At 31.6% G+C, this 14252-nt stretch overlaps 1 protein-coding gene across 2 annotated transcripts; it reads right to left on the bottom strand.

Moving 5' to 3' along the window:
- Window positions 1-1258: 1258 nt before the first annotated feature.
- Window positions 1259-11987, bottom strand: LOC143075047 (3 beta-hydroxysteroid dehydrogenase/Delta 5-->4-isomerase type 2-like). 2 transcript variants are annotated; one of them, XM_076250302.1, is made up of 5 exons: window positions 11852-11987; window positions 9762-9905; window positions 8429-8593; window positions 5198-5413; window positions 1259-2730 (listed from the first exon to the last, which is right to left on the bottom strand). In XM_076250302.1, the coding sequence occupies exons 2-5, from the start codon at window positions 9895-9897 to the stop codon at window positions 2177-2179; spliced, it is 1071 nt and encodes a 356-aa protein (XP_076106417.1). In that variant the 5' UTR covers window positions 9898-9905; window positions 11852-11987; the 3' UTR covers window positions 1259-2176. The 2 variants fall into 2 exon arrangements, with proteins under 2 accessions (XP_076106417.1, XP_076106416.1); XM_076250301.1 differs by having other exon boundaries at window positions 11809-11953.
- Window positions 11988-14252: the final 2265 nt, after the last annotated feature.

Raw genomic sequence — 14252 nt, 5'->3', positions numbered from 1 at the left:
TTACGATTGAATGGTGCCGTATAGTTTTTATTTGATACTCATATTATGCCACTTATAGTCACAAGTTCATTTGATCTCTTTTCTAATATTACAGGTTATAGAAGAAATGCAGGTAAATTGTATTATAGTTTAAGCTAGTGTAGTAAAATAAACATGAAGGACATAATTCTCTTGAACTGAACTTTGATGTGCGTATTGTTATGCGTTTACTTTTCTGCACTGGATAGAGGTATAGGGGGAGGGTTGAGATCTCACAAAAATGTTTAACCCCGCCGCATTTTTGCACCTGCCTAAGTCAGGAGCCTCTGGCCTTTGTTAGTCTTGTATTATTTTAACTTTTAGTTTTGTGTGTACAATTTGGAGTTTAGTATGGCGTTCATTATCACTGAACTAGTATATATTTGTTTAGGGGCCTGCTGAAGGACGCTTCTGGGTGCGGGAATTTCTCGTTGCACTGAAGACCTGTTGGTGACCTTCTGCTGTTGTCTGCTCTATGGTCGGGTTGTTGTCTCTTTGGCACATTCCCCATTTCCATTCTCAATTTTATACATATTTTTCCAATAAATACTGGCAAACTTTTATGTAAACCAATCTTCTGGATTTCTCGCTCCACCGTGATAAGTTATATTCTCTCCTGAATATCAAGTAGTACAAATGCAACAAATTAAATGTGGAGCCTTCATTTTAAAGCATGTATTGTTACATAACAAGTCATGTCTAAGACACATCAAATTGTGTAGTGTATGTTGTGGATTTTATATAAATACTGTCAGTTGTTTCTATGCATTATACGGTTATATCATCAAATTACTTATTAAACAAAATAGCATGAACTATATTCTATAAATTGTCTGTCACTTTAAATCAACTTTAAATTTATTAATCATGTGACAATACCCTTGACTATCAAAAGAATTACAATTTTGTATGTACATTTGGTATACTCTTTAATTGCAGATTACAGCCAAGGATACGACTACTAGTGCCTGGATATGTCATCAATTTCAATAAATATTCAGAGAAAACTTACAGATCTTCTTTTTTTATAATTTGTTTTACAACACATGATGAAGCTCGAATTCTATGACTTTACTCATTGACTCCCTGAATATATACAGTTTACAAGAGGTATAGACAAAAAAGTATTATGTTAAACTTCCAAAAGATTCCTATCCTTTGTCAACCGTTTAGAATGTCCCCACACTTAGAATTAGACTATAAGGTATAAATTGAAATAAAATAACAAAAACATCAAACAATCGATATTATTTTTATTCAATCTTCCTGTCAAAACTTAAAAACTGTGTCAGTGATTGTATTTAGGTGTTCAGGGTGATGTTTTCTTTTCCTTTTTGAAAATTTATTGTCGATAATCTGCAGATATTTGATAAATTTATTCTAAAATTTCTTAACCATTTCTGTGCGATGCGATTGAGCTTATCGTATCAACTTCTATACTTTAGACAGTAGTACGCTGCTGTTAAAAAGACGTAATCGATTACAAAAAAAAAAAATCAAATCCAGGTTACAAACTAAAACCGGTCGATGAAATGTTACTGTAACTATCTCAATCGAAAAACAATATTGAGATGTTTCTATCGCCGAGACAGGATATAACAACTACTTTTTGTAAAATAGGATATATTACGAAGGGAACAACCACCCCACAAATCAAAGAAATACAACAGAACTTTGATCAAAAGAAAAAGAAGACACACATTAACTCACAAGAAACTAAACTAAAATTCAACACAGGCCCTACAAACACAGAGTGAGTTCAGATGCCCCGGAAGAGCCAATTCATTAGTATATAAAATATTTACATTCGAAAAAAAGCAAATTATATTAAATGAAGTCATTGTATTTGTTAAACAGGAAACTAAATAGACAAGTGGTTACATGAGTTTTAATGTAATTATATAAATGGGAACAAATATATTCTAATGGATTATGGAACTTCGTTTTTAGTCTACATTGATGACGAATATAACAATGCGGATAATGAAGAGAATTATGATAATATGTATGCTGACATTGATGTAGATTTTAGGACGAGGTAGTATATATTAAACATCATTGCAGGAAATAAGGTCTACAAATAAAAGATCAAAAAGATCACTGTTTGACTATCGAATCTTCAAATTCTATTAAAATAAAAAAAAAAACATCTTTGCCTTCAAATGATTGTTTCATAGAACTTATTTGACTGCGCAATTGCATTATTATAATCGTAAACAGGTGTATATCCAAGTAATCTTCTGGCTTTATCGTTTGTTACATAAAATGTGGTATTCAAATATGCTATGCTTCCGAATGTGAAATGTGACAGTGGTAAATGACCATTTGTAAAGTATTTCAACAAAAATGTCAAACAGGTTATTAAGAAAACCATAACAATAGCAAGCCAATACGGAATATACCATGACGAGGGCTTACTGCTAAAATGATCCAGGAACGGCTTAAGAACATCCGGAACAGTATCGGGCGGTGTATTATCTACGGAGAAAAAGTATTGACCGCCTAGTTTTGGATTCTTTGGTAATTTCTCCACTGCTTTTACAAACATCATTGCCACGTTCCCGACATAACTGTATTGTATTTTAGCTTTCATTTGTCCGACCAGTGGAAATGTTCTGCCTTTGAACGGTCGGACTGCTGCCGGGATATTACCATAATCCAATTCACCATACATCCCAAATGGAAGTAGGGCAAGTGTCTTCAACTGTTTTCCTGAAATAGAATCGTGATATAAATCAATAAATCTTATCAGCTAGCTTATAAGAGATAGGTGTAAAAAGGTTCTTTACGAGTAACTTTCTTAAACATTTCAAATCAAAGTCATCATAATGTTCAACCTTTGCATTGATATATTATTATGTAGCGTGCAATGCATAGCTGCTAAATAGAAACATCTCAAAATATTTTCACGTTTTGTTAGTTTACTGGTTGAGATTTAAAGTGGCAGGGTTGGGACATTTGAAAACTTGTTAAACCAAGCCACATGTTCATGTGCCTCTCAAAAGGAAGGATTTTTAGCAGTAGGTGCCAAATTGTTTCGTTTAAGTTGAAGCAGAATGTGTTTTACCTTGTAGTTCGGAGTTTTTAATCTATTGATCATTTGCATAAGCCTTTGGACGATGTAGAGCTAGACGTGTTTTGGTTAATTTAGGGTGGCAGTTCCAATGACCTAAATCCTTCAGCATATTATTTTTATCCATATTCCAAATAAGGTAAGGTTTCAAATAAAGGCAACAGTAGTATACCACTGTTCAAAACTCATAAATCCATGGACAAAAAACAAAATCGGGGTAACAAACTTAAACTGAGGGAAACGCATTAAATATAAGAGGAGAACAACGACACAACATTAAAATGTAACACACACAGAAACGGACTAAGCATTAGACAAAATCCTATGAGAATAACAAATATAACATCAAGACCAAATACATGAATTTTGGATAGATAAGTACCGTGACCCGTTTTATAGTAATGTGAATTTACACTCAAAAATAAGAGAAAACAAACGACACAACGGAAACACAACGTTACAATGTAACACACACAGAAACGAACTATAATATAATAATGGCCATATTCCTGACTTGGTACAGGACATTTTTAAAGGAAAAAATGGTGGATCGAACCAGGTTTTGTGGCAAACCTCCCTCTTTTATGGCCATGTGAAATATAACATTAAAATGACAACACAATATTACAGGACTACAATATAAATAAATAGAAGAACACAATTGACAAAGAAACACACGAATAATAGCTAACAAGAGGCAACAAGTTTAAAATTTTTAATACGCCAGAAGTGCATTTTGTCCACAAAAGACTTACTAGTGACGCCCAGATACAAAAGTTTGAAAACCGAAACAAGTACAAAATTGAACAGCATCGAGGACCAAAAGGTGAAAACAGTTGTGCCAAAAACGGCCAGGGTTTTCTGTTAGGTACCAGAACATCCCTCTTATTTAAAATAATTTATACTTTTGCAAACAGTAAATTTAATAAAATGACTATACAAAAGACGTACATCATAAAACTGAAGTATTAACTAATTTATACAGGAAAAATGCAAAACATTCGAATAAGTTTAAACTCAACGCCAAGTGACGTCATATTAGAAATTTTAAAAAATGACCAATTAATGACGTCACATTTGAACATACATTCTGAGTTTTTGAAATGAAAATAAAAATGGAACCCAACATCCACATATTCCAACATCCTTATTTAACTCATGTCAAACATTACTTAACCTGTCTAAGGAATAAAAATATTTCATTCCTGGTGATATTTTAATATATTCTAGAAAATCACTAGAACTGACTGAATAAATTTATAGAATTGCTTGCATCCAATCCATTGAAAATAAAAATGGAACCCAACAACATGGATTCGATGCAAGCAATTCTATAAATTTATTCAGTCAGTTCTAGTGATTTTCTAGAATATATTAAAATATCACCAGCAATGAAATAATTGTATTCCTTAGACAGGTTAAGTAATGTTTGACATGAGTTAAATAAGGATGTTGGAATATGTGGATGTTGGGTTCCATTTTTATTTTCAAAAATTTGTAGAAATTGTTATCATCTACAAAAAGCCTTGTTTATGATTCCTTATGTAGTTACTCACTCATACATGTCATGAGATTAATACATGAAAACACAACAGCTGTCACTAGTGGAGCAAATGATGGTAGTATTTATCACGCATTGTGGTTCAAATTGCCCCATGGTTATTTCTTTTTGTGAAATTTTATGTTGTATGGTCATTTTGTACTTTTTACATTGTATTATCTGTTTTAATTTTGAACCATCTTTGCTGATAATTTCCAACTGATTCATGAGACTGGCATTCAAGTGAGTGGCTTCTCTAGCTATAAAACCAGTTTTAATCCACTATTTTGTACATAGAAAAATGCCTGTTCCAAAATAGGAATATGACAGTTTTTTTTCAATTCGTGTGACGTTTATGATCTTTTAATTTTGCCATTTGTTATTTTACTTTTTCGTAGTTCATGTCGAGTAAAATATTCCGAAGTGATGATGACGCTGCAAGCGATACTCCAATCGTGACAGTTGACACCTTTGATAACTATTGACAAATATATCAATGGGAATGAAGACAAAATACTGATACCACCATTTGAAAATCATGTCGAGTTTTTTTTTTCTATAATTACCATTGTGTAAATAAGAATTGTTTGCCGATAGAACCATATTCTGTGCTTCAGTTTTAGTTTTCGCATATTCTCCAAAACATAATTTAGATGGAGTTTTTATGGTAGTTTCTGTTGCTGCTCTCGCTTCGTCGCCACCAAAATATATTGAAGCTGATCCACAGTAAATTAAATATGGAACGTTTTCTCTCCGACAAGCACTTAATACAGTTTTTGTTCCTAAAAATAAACACATTTATCTAAATATCTTACGGAGACGTATTACATGAATTTGGGAACATTAAGTTTAAAATACATACATTAATATTTTGCTTAAAGTAATATATTGGGTAGACATTTCGTTTTTCATGATTCTGGAAAGTTGTTGAAAACTTCATTCAGGAAAATATGTTAATTTCAATCAAATGCTTAATAGATAGTTACATTCAGTTATCACTGTAAATATTTAATAGACATATTCTTCGCTTTCTTTCAAAGGAAATTTTAAGAAATATAGAAGTATTTGCTAGATAATGTTCACGTTTAGAAAGCAGTTTTCTACCCTTGCCCGGTATCTGTATTATTTAATCTGCGTCAATTTACAACGAATTCTGTCCAAAGCGGTCATATGACCCGTTTTAAATATGAACTCGGTCGTGTGCCTCTCGAATAAAAAAAAACCGTTGTGTATAGTTGGATCATCTCTTTTTCTTTTCGATGAATAAAACCTTAGACAGTAACCAACTTTCACATTTGCTAGACATGTCCCAGTTTTAATACTGTGGTTATTCTTTATCGGTAGGATATTGTATGAATTCAATACTTTTATCAGTATTGATTCAGTAGGTATGATTATCAATGAAATAGTGAAGATGTCATTTAACGAGCGCACAATTGGTTATAGTTCAAAATTAGAAAATTGGCTCTTATACATATTTTACTGTTTTTTTTTAACATTGCGGCTTTCAGAAGTAGATATAGGTATACAGCGATTCTTCAAGACAACTTGACTCATGTATTCAATATTTTATGATTAGGTTTTTTTCATATATTTCTTATCCCAGGCATATATTACCGTAGCTGTATTTGGCACAACCTTATTTTGAATTTTGGATAATCAACTTTATACTTGTTTGACTTTTTACCTTTTTTGATCGGAGCGACACTGATAATTATTATGTAGACGAAACTCGCGTCTGGCGTATTTAATAAACTCATCATAGATACCAGGATTATTTGTTTTTATGTTTATTCAAATTATACACCTTTGATAACTCATTAATCGATATTGTGTCTTAATTTACAAATGAAATTTTCGGGCATTTTTTTTATTTCCATCGTTCAAGTGTGAAATTCGTTGATTTCCTCCCCCATTTACACTTTTGAGGCACAGAACTAGCGTAATGTATAACATCTACAACAAAATTAAGAAAAAAGGCAAAATAAGTTGCTGCCTTTAACTTGCAATATGAGTTTTTAAGCAACGGGGTAAAGGTTTCTTCTTGACAGTGTTAAAAATCCAACAAATAGTTGTTTATAAGATTTTGGAACGGTTATGACCCAAGATCATTACCTTTAATAGTTGCTTGACCTGTCCCTGTAAAAATCCAAGGTATTTTGTTTGTCAACTGTTTATAGTATAACTTCATGCATTTTATCATTATTGTTTATTTAGGTCATTATCAATGAAAATAGTAAAGATGTCAACGACCTGGAAATTAAGATACAGATTTGTTAGTCTCCTTTCCGGTCCATAAGATGATTCATCCGTTTTCGTGCTTGCTGAACACTTAATAAGAATTATAGGACAAATTAAAAAGAAAACAAACAGAGATTACCAGTTTGACATTCATTATTCCAATCATAACTGATACAGTTAATTATAGATTTACAATATAAAAAAGAAGATATGGTATGATTGCCAATGAGACAACTGTTCACAAGAGACCAAACAGACATTAACAACTATAGGTCACCGTAACAAGAAATTTCCAAAGTGCAATTGTTGTATAACATTTAGAATATTAATCAAATGGTTTAAACATTCGTCAAACATGAAGTTTGTTTTTTGATATTTTCTAAATGAAATTTCAAATATGATAAAACTAATTCAGCCTCTTTTTTTACATGTGATTATTATTTATTTTTTTACAGAAACAAACGTTCCTATATAAAATGTTTACCCTACTGAGAAATATAGATTCCATAACTGCAACAAGTGTATTACGATATTTCTCCACTCGAGACAGTTAAATTTTAATATTTAAAGCGCGAGGCTTGCCGAGCTTTTTAAGTAATTAAAATCTAACTGTTGAGAGTGGAGAAATATCGTAATACACGAGTTACAGTGGTGGAATCTGTTTCTCTTATGCCTTTTATCCTTCCTTTTCAAAGATTTGAGGAAAGTTGTGTACTTTTGATGTGACGTCATCAGTCATGGTCGCCTTTTTTCATGACGTCACAATTAGAAAATTCAGAAGAAAACTAGAAAATTTAACGTCACAATCAAATTTCAACCAATCATTAGCCGAGAACAGATTTTTCACTGGTGAGGAGAAATATATTTCTCACACCGGTCAGGAAATGTTAAAGTAGCACAAATATTAGAGAATACATTATATTCTGCGGTTATTGTCTAATTAGAAAAACTTAACAACACAAAAACACATTGAAATAAAATTGAAATCTACATATTGTCTTCATCAAAGAAGAGGTATACATAATAAAGGCGACGGAAATAAACATAAAAAAATCAATGATTACGGCCAACGATCAAAACAAAACCAGACAATAACAATGCCTAAATGACAAAAACGGGAGAAAGAAAAATTAAGTGAAGACAACCGCTGACGAGCGCCAAGACTTGCGGCAAGGAAAATGATTATATGGTGATGTTAAAATCTGTTGGTCTTTGCTTAATCTTCCCTACTCCTTAAATATTGGTCAATTGCTGAAGAAAATGTACAACTTAAATGACAATTCAGAAATATTTCTAAACGCTTTGGAACCGATAATATGATATCAAGACTTTACGATATTTGTTAAATATAAGTTAAGTAACACAACATCAGTTAAACAATTTCTTATTACTTAATAGCCTTGTCAATATTATTATTTAATGCCCATGTGACACCATGTATGTATGTTTCACCTTCAATCAATTACCACCTGCATTAATAACTTTGGTTAATTTCACGTTTAAAGAATAGGTTGATCATTACCAATACTGACTTCAGAGTTGAAATATACGTATACCTTTTACGTTCACTTCTTGTAATACTTTCTTGTCAGGGAAATTAGAATAATCTATTTTGGAAGCAATATGTAGAACAATATCGGTCCCACGACATGCCTCGTTGACTAACTTGTTATCCGTTATACTTCCAGAATATATACGCAATGGTTTGCTTGACTGGAAGTCTAAAAAAATCAATAAAAGTAACAAACAAATAAGTAATAAACGAAACAGAATAAGAACAATATTTTGAATGCAAAATACATTAACGCTTTTTTCCTGAAGGTGATACAGAAAATGCGCTTGGGGATGGCTCTAATAGAGTTGGCCCTTTTAAGGTGGTACCTAACACTACAGGGAGATAACTCTGTAAAATCAGCTAAACGTTTTAATTACGTTGTGTTGTTAAGGGAATATTAAGCTTCTCAATGATCAAAATAAGTGTTTGTCAAACTGCTATATAACCAGTGTAATTTTTCTGATAAAACGGTTGGTTCAAATTTTTTGAAATTTTTATATCTTTGTCAAAGGGTCAAAGTAAATACTTTGTCAAAATTTTAAGAAAATTAAACGAGCCAAATTAATTCTAGTTAAAGTGTTGGGTACCACTTTAATGAGTAGACGTTTGTCTAATCCTTTAATGAGTAGACGTTTGTCTAATCCTTTCCTTGGGGATGGTGTAATGGTAGAGTTAGCCCTTTTAATGAGTAGACGTTTGTCTAATCCTTTAATGAGTAGACGTTTGTCTAATCCTTTAATGAGTAGACGTTTGTCTAATCCTTTAATGAGTTATACTTTTGTCTAATCCTTTAATGAGTATACGTTTGTCTAATCCTTTAATGAGTATACGTTTGTCTAATCCGTTCGGTCAAGTTTTCCTTTTCATGGTTGTCTAATGTTAAGAAGCTGTTGGACTTTTAAAGTTTCTAGTTTAAGATTTAAGTTAAGACCTAAACATATCATGTGAATCCTAATCAATCTTTATACACATATATTGAAACCAGGTATAATCGATATTAAAGAAGAGGGAAGAAAGATACCAGAGGGACAGTCAAACTCATAAATCGAAAAAAAACTGACAACGCCATGATATGAATCGTCCTTATTTTATATCTTTTAGTACATGAATGCTAATTTTGTAGAGTGTAAAAGAGGAGAAAGATATTGAAAAGACATTCATAAGTTTTCAAGCGTAAGAATTGTATTTTACTATATAGGACATGCAAACTATATAGCCTGTGTAAGATAAATGTACTAGTCACATTAGAACTCAAAAGGATAAAAGAACAGGATACTATATTTGAAAAAAATACACAATAGGCAAAATTTATAAATATTTTGTAAGTCACCTACCTAGTTTTTGTTCGTACGGCACCATATCCAATACCCGAATTTCACGAACATTTTCTGCATATATCTGCAAGTGTTTTACAACATGTTGACCAAGGAATCCACTTCCCCCTGTTACCAAGACAACAAATTTCTTCATATCTTTTTCTGTAGAAATAAGTTTTGTTTATTTGTAAATTGAGAGAGGGGGATACCAATAGCGATAATAAATATAACAAGTAGTGGTAATATATTACAAGGAATATGTAGAACCACGGTTTTTTTCAGGGATTGTATAATATCCCGGTTTTCATGGGATTATGCATAGTCACTGATTTCATAAGATATTATATTTGAGCACTGTTCTTATATACTAACTTAAAAAAAATGATAAATATCTTAAAAAAGCGTCGATATGATTTTAGGAGTTTCCAATAATACAAACATCATTTAACAAACTATCCTTTCAAGCGTAAATGTGAAGTTTTCATGTGTTCCCTGTAGATTTAGTTTGTAACCCGGATTTGTTTTTTTATCAATCGATTGATGAATTTCGAACAGCGGTATACTACTGTTGCCTTTATATACAGTGATTGTGCCAGATAAAGATGCAACTTTTAGTGTTAAAAAATAAATGTTCATGAAACAATATCTCTGGCTTACAATTTTACGATATAATTACAAATGTTAGAATAACACTATTACAAAATTTTTCAAACCAACTTGCTTTGCAAAAGGAAAAAATCACCAAAATACGAGCGTTTTATTCATCTCGCATCACGCGATTGTCAAAAATGCGAATGTGCATCGACATCAACAAAGTTAAAACAAAATCGCTATAGTAAAGTGTGTTCAAAGAATATATGAATATATAAATGGAAACATGCAGAAGGGACTGCATCGGTATACAACAAGAATTTGTACATAACTAGATATTTTTACAGATAAAATTATCTTTAAGTATAAGTATGGGAATGTTTTAAGTGTATTATTTATGAAATAAAATTCATGTTCAGAGGGATTTTATAAAGTCTAAAGGTACATGTAGCAAAATAATATTCTCAAATAAAGACAACGTTGGAAGATTTTCATTGAAATTTATTATTTGGAATACCAAACGTATGATAGACCAAAACACATTTTAAGGGAAAGTTTGTATTTATATGACAAATATTTCGGTACTAATAGTGTTGGTTATTGCAAGCGCACTCCATTTTCGCATCCTTATACTATGCATTATCATGACGTAAAAACATCATTAAATGTAACGGTTTCAGTAAATCTTTTTTTGTAAATATTGTCTCACAACGTTTTAAGAACAGACATAAAAGTTCAAAGTTCTGCAAAACTTAACATAAAGAAAAAACTAATGTCGTGCCCTAACCTTTCAAGAATTAAAACGTGTATGAAATAAATGCAATTCATCATACATTCCAGGATTGTAATTTTATACGCTCGATGTATTTTTTTCTGTACAAGACTTATTAGTGACGCTCAAATCAATATTTTCTTCAGGCAAAATAAAGTACGAAATTGCTGAAGTTAATTTCCAATTTTGTTTTATACATCAAGCTTGATTAATTTCATTCCTCTGTTATAAGTGACTTTGTTATCCTCTCAGCTTCTTACGTTCATTTAACCTGAAATCTGCAAATCAATTTTATTCACAATAGCGCTATGATAAATGCAATATACTTTAAATACGATCTTTGAGCATTTATGGAGGAATCTTTTAACAATTAATGTTCAAATACTAAAGTTGAAAAACTCAATGTCTCTTTACAATTTAATGAGACAAAAACAAAAACCAAAAAATATTTTAGCTTTAAGTTGCGCTTTGTAATTTTAAATTTAATAAAACTAGAATACATGCTTATAATAAACCGTGCATCCGACACGCTGTTTCAGTTAACATTCATTGCAGTTCAGAACCAAACGTTTGGGTAAAATCATATGGATAACTTCTTTTTTTTTTTAGAAAAAATCTTACATTTTCCAATTCAAACAAAGACCACAGTTGTTCTTTTGGGTTTGTGGTCAATACTAATTTACAACATTTAAGAAAACGTACCAGCTTACTTTTGTCCTTTATGCTTTATTCGTATGCAACTCACCCGCTTCGAATGTTGTTAATGAGATGAATAAACTAATTGTGTATCATCAAATATCAAAGGTTTGCTAATCTTTAATTTTAACATAATCAGATTACATTATTATAGTCCAGACTTTATAGGCTAGACACAATGCACACTAACCGGTCAACTTTGTTCTGTACACACATAAGCAATACAGATAGATAAATTTGGTTACGAACTTGTCCAAAATATGATTGCTTTTTGCGAACCGTCTGCAAAATTAAGATATATGTTTAATCAGTTTAGTTTGTAGATTTAAAGGTGAAATATATCCATGAATTTTATCCCACGAAGTACAGTGTTACAAAAAGGGGGAAAGATACCAGATGAACATTTAAACTTATAAGTAGAAAATAAACTTACAACGCCATGGCTAAAAGAATAAAATGATTTACAGAAAAACAATAGCACAAAAACACAACATAGAAAACTAAAGAATTATTAAGCAACACGAACCCTGTCAAAAACTTGGGGTGATATGAGGTGCTCCGAAAGGGTACGCAGATTAGGCTTCACTTGTTGAAACGCTTCTTATATTTTGCACCTTCAAAATGTTTTTGGAAAGAAGACCAATTATTCCATTACTACGAAACAATTGTTGTTTTGATTCGGCAAATTTACTTCTGATTTATTAAAAACCCAAACAGCCAGAATATAGTAAACATAAAAATATATTACGATTATTTTATCTCTGGAAGCTGATACCAGACGTCTGCTGCCAATGCGCATGAAGAGCAGTAGGTTCTCTATCAAAATTTGATAAGCAGTCAGATCGTTGATACAAAATTATTTAAAATATCAGAACTAATTATAAGGCTCCATTTTTAATCAGATCGTTTAATGTGTCTTGTTTAACCAGTCCTTACATGTTAATTATCTATAACCAAAATTCGATCGCATGTGAAACTGTCATACACGTTGGAGGTTGGGCTAGCTGTAAAAATAAGGTCGTTTGCTTTTGACAGTTACAAGATAGGAGTGTGTTGAGTGAATCTTTTTACGAGTAACGACATTTGCAGTACAAAATGTAGAATCGTTGAATTTAAACGCAAACATAATCCCAATATCAAAATCATATCAAAGTGAATTTTAAAATGTATCTTTTGATCAGCAATTAGTAAAATCACAAAAATACTGAACTCAGAGGAAATTTCCGGAAACCAATACTTCAAAGTCATTATTGCTAGATGATATATATATTATTTCATTGCTGATAATTTTATAACTTAGCTGTTACATTATAAAACTAAAGTTGATTTAATATACTGATGCTTACCAGAAAACAACCCTGGATTGCTGGTATTAACAAACAGGGACTCTTCACTGGTATGCTGAACTAGTGAGGTATATTGTTCACAATAGAAAGTGCAATTTGTTGAATAAAAATTAAAAAAAAAAATCTCAGAGGAAAATCCAATCGGAAAGTCCATAATCACATGCCAAAATCAAATGACAAATATAAAAAAGAAGATATGGTATGATTTCCAATGAGACAACTGCCCACAAGAGACAAAAATGACACAGACATTAACAACTATATGTCACCGTACGGCCTTCAACAAAGTGCAAAGCCCATACCGCATAGTCAACTATAAAAGGCCCCGATAAGACAATGTAAAACAATTCAAACGAGAAAAGTAACGGCCTTATTTATATAAAAAATGAACGAAAAACAAATATGTACCACATAAAAAACCGACTACCACTTAATAACAGGCTCCTGACTTGGGACAGGCACATACATAAATAATGTGGCGGGGTTAAACATGTTAGCGGAATCCCAACCCTCCCCTAACCTGCGACAGTGGTATAACAGTAAAACACATCAGAAACGAATGGACAAGAACTGTCATATTCCTGACTTGGTACACATTTTCAAATGTAGAAAATGGTGGATTAAACCTGGTTTTATAGGCTAAACCTCTCCCTTTGTTGACAGTGTCATCAAATTCCGTTGAATTTACAATGATGCGTGAACTAAACTGACATAATAAATAAAATAATCAAAATACGGGTACAGCAGTCATCATCGTGTAAATTTTTAAAAGGAACAATTTAACAGAACACAAAAACATCTATCTACAAACACATTCATTGATTCGCATGTCTGACGTCAGAAAATTTTCTACGTCACATAAATTTGTCGTTCAATGTATATACAAACAATTTTAAAATTCCACATGGGTAATTTTAGCATACAGGGTTAAAAAATCAAAAGTTTGAAAGAACTAATTTCATAAATGACCGAGATTTAAAATAGTCCAAAAAGTTATACAGAATTTATAAGAATCGACATATAGTTCATTCTACTAGTACTACGTGTTGAACCATTTTTGACGTTTGTGGTTCAAAGTATTTTCTAATTCACAATAGAAATATA

The sequence above is a fragment of the Mytilus galloprovincialis genome, chromosome 5 (assembly GCF_965363235.1).
Source record: "Mytilus galloprovincialis chromosome 5, xbMytGall1.hap1.1, whole genome shotgun sequence".
NCBI classification, from domain to species: domain Eukaryota; kingdom Metazoa; phylum Mollusca; class Bivalvia; order Mytilida; family Mytilidae; genus Mytilus; species Mytilus galloprovincialis.
This window is presented reverse-complemented; position numbering and strand designations above follow the sequence as displayed.

Bases quoted from the DNA above. Each gene is read 5' to 3' on its own strand.
- LOC143075047 (XM_076250302.1), bottom strand. From the start codon at position 9,897: ATGAAGAAATTTGTTGTCTTGGTAACAGGGGGAAGTGGATTCCTTGGT. The intron at 5,414-8,428 runs GTATACGTATAT...GTTTATTTTTAG, and splicing joins ACAAGAAGTGAACGTAAAAG to GAACAAAAACTGTATTAAGT. The intron at 2,731-5,197 runs GTAATTATAGAA...ATTCTATTTCAG, and splicing joins CAATTCTTATTTACACAATG to GAAAACAGTTGAAGACACTT.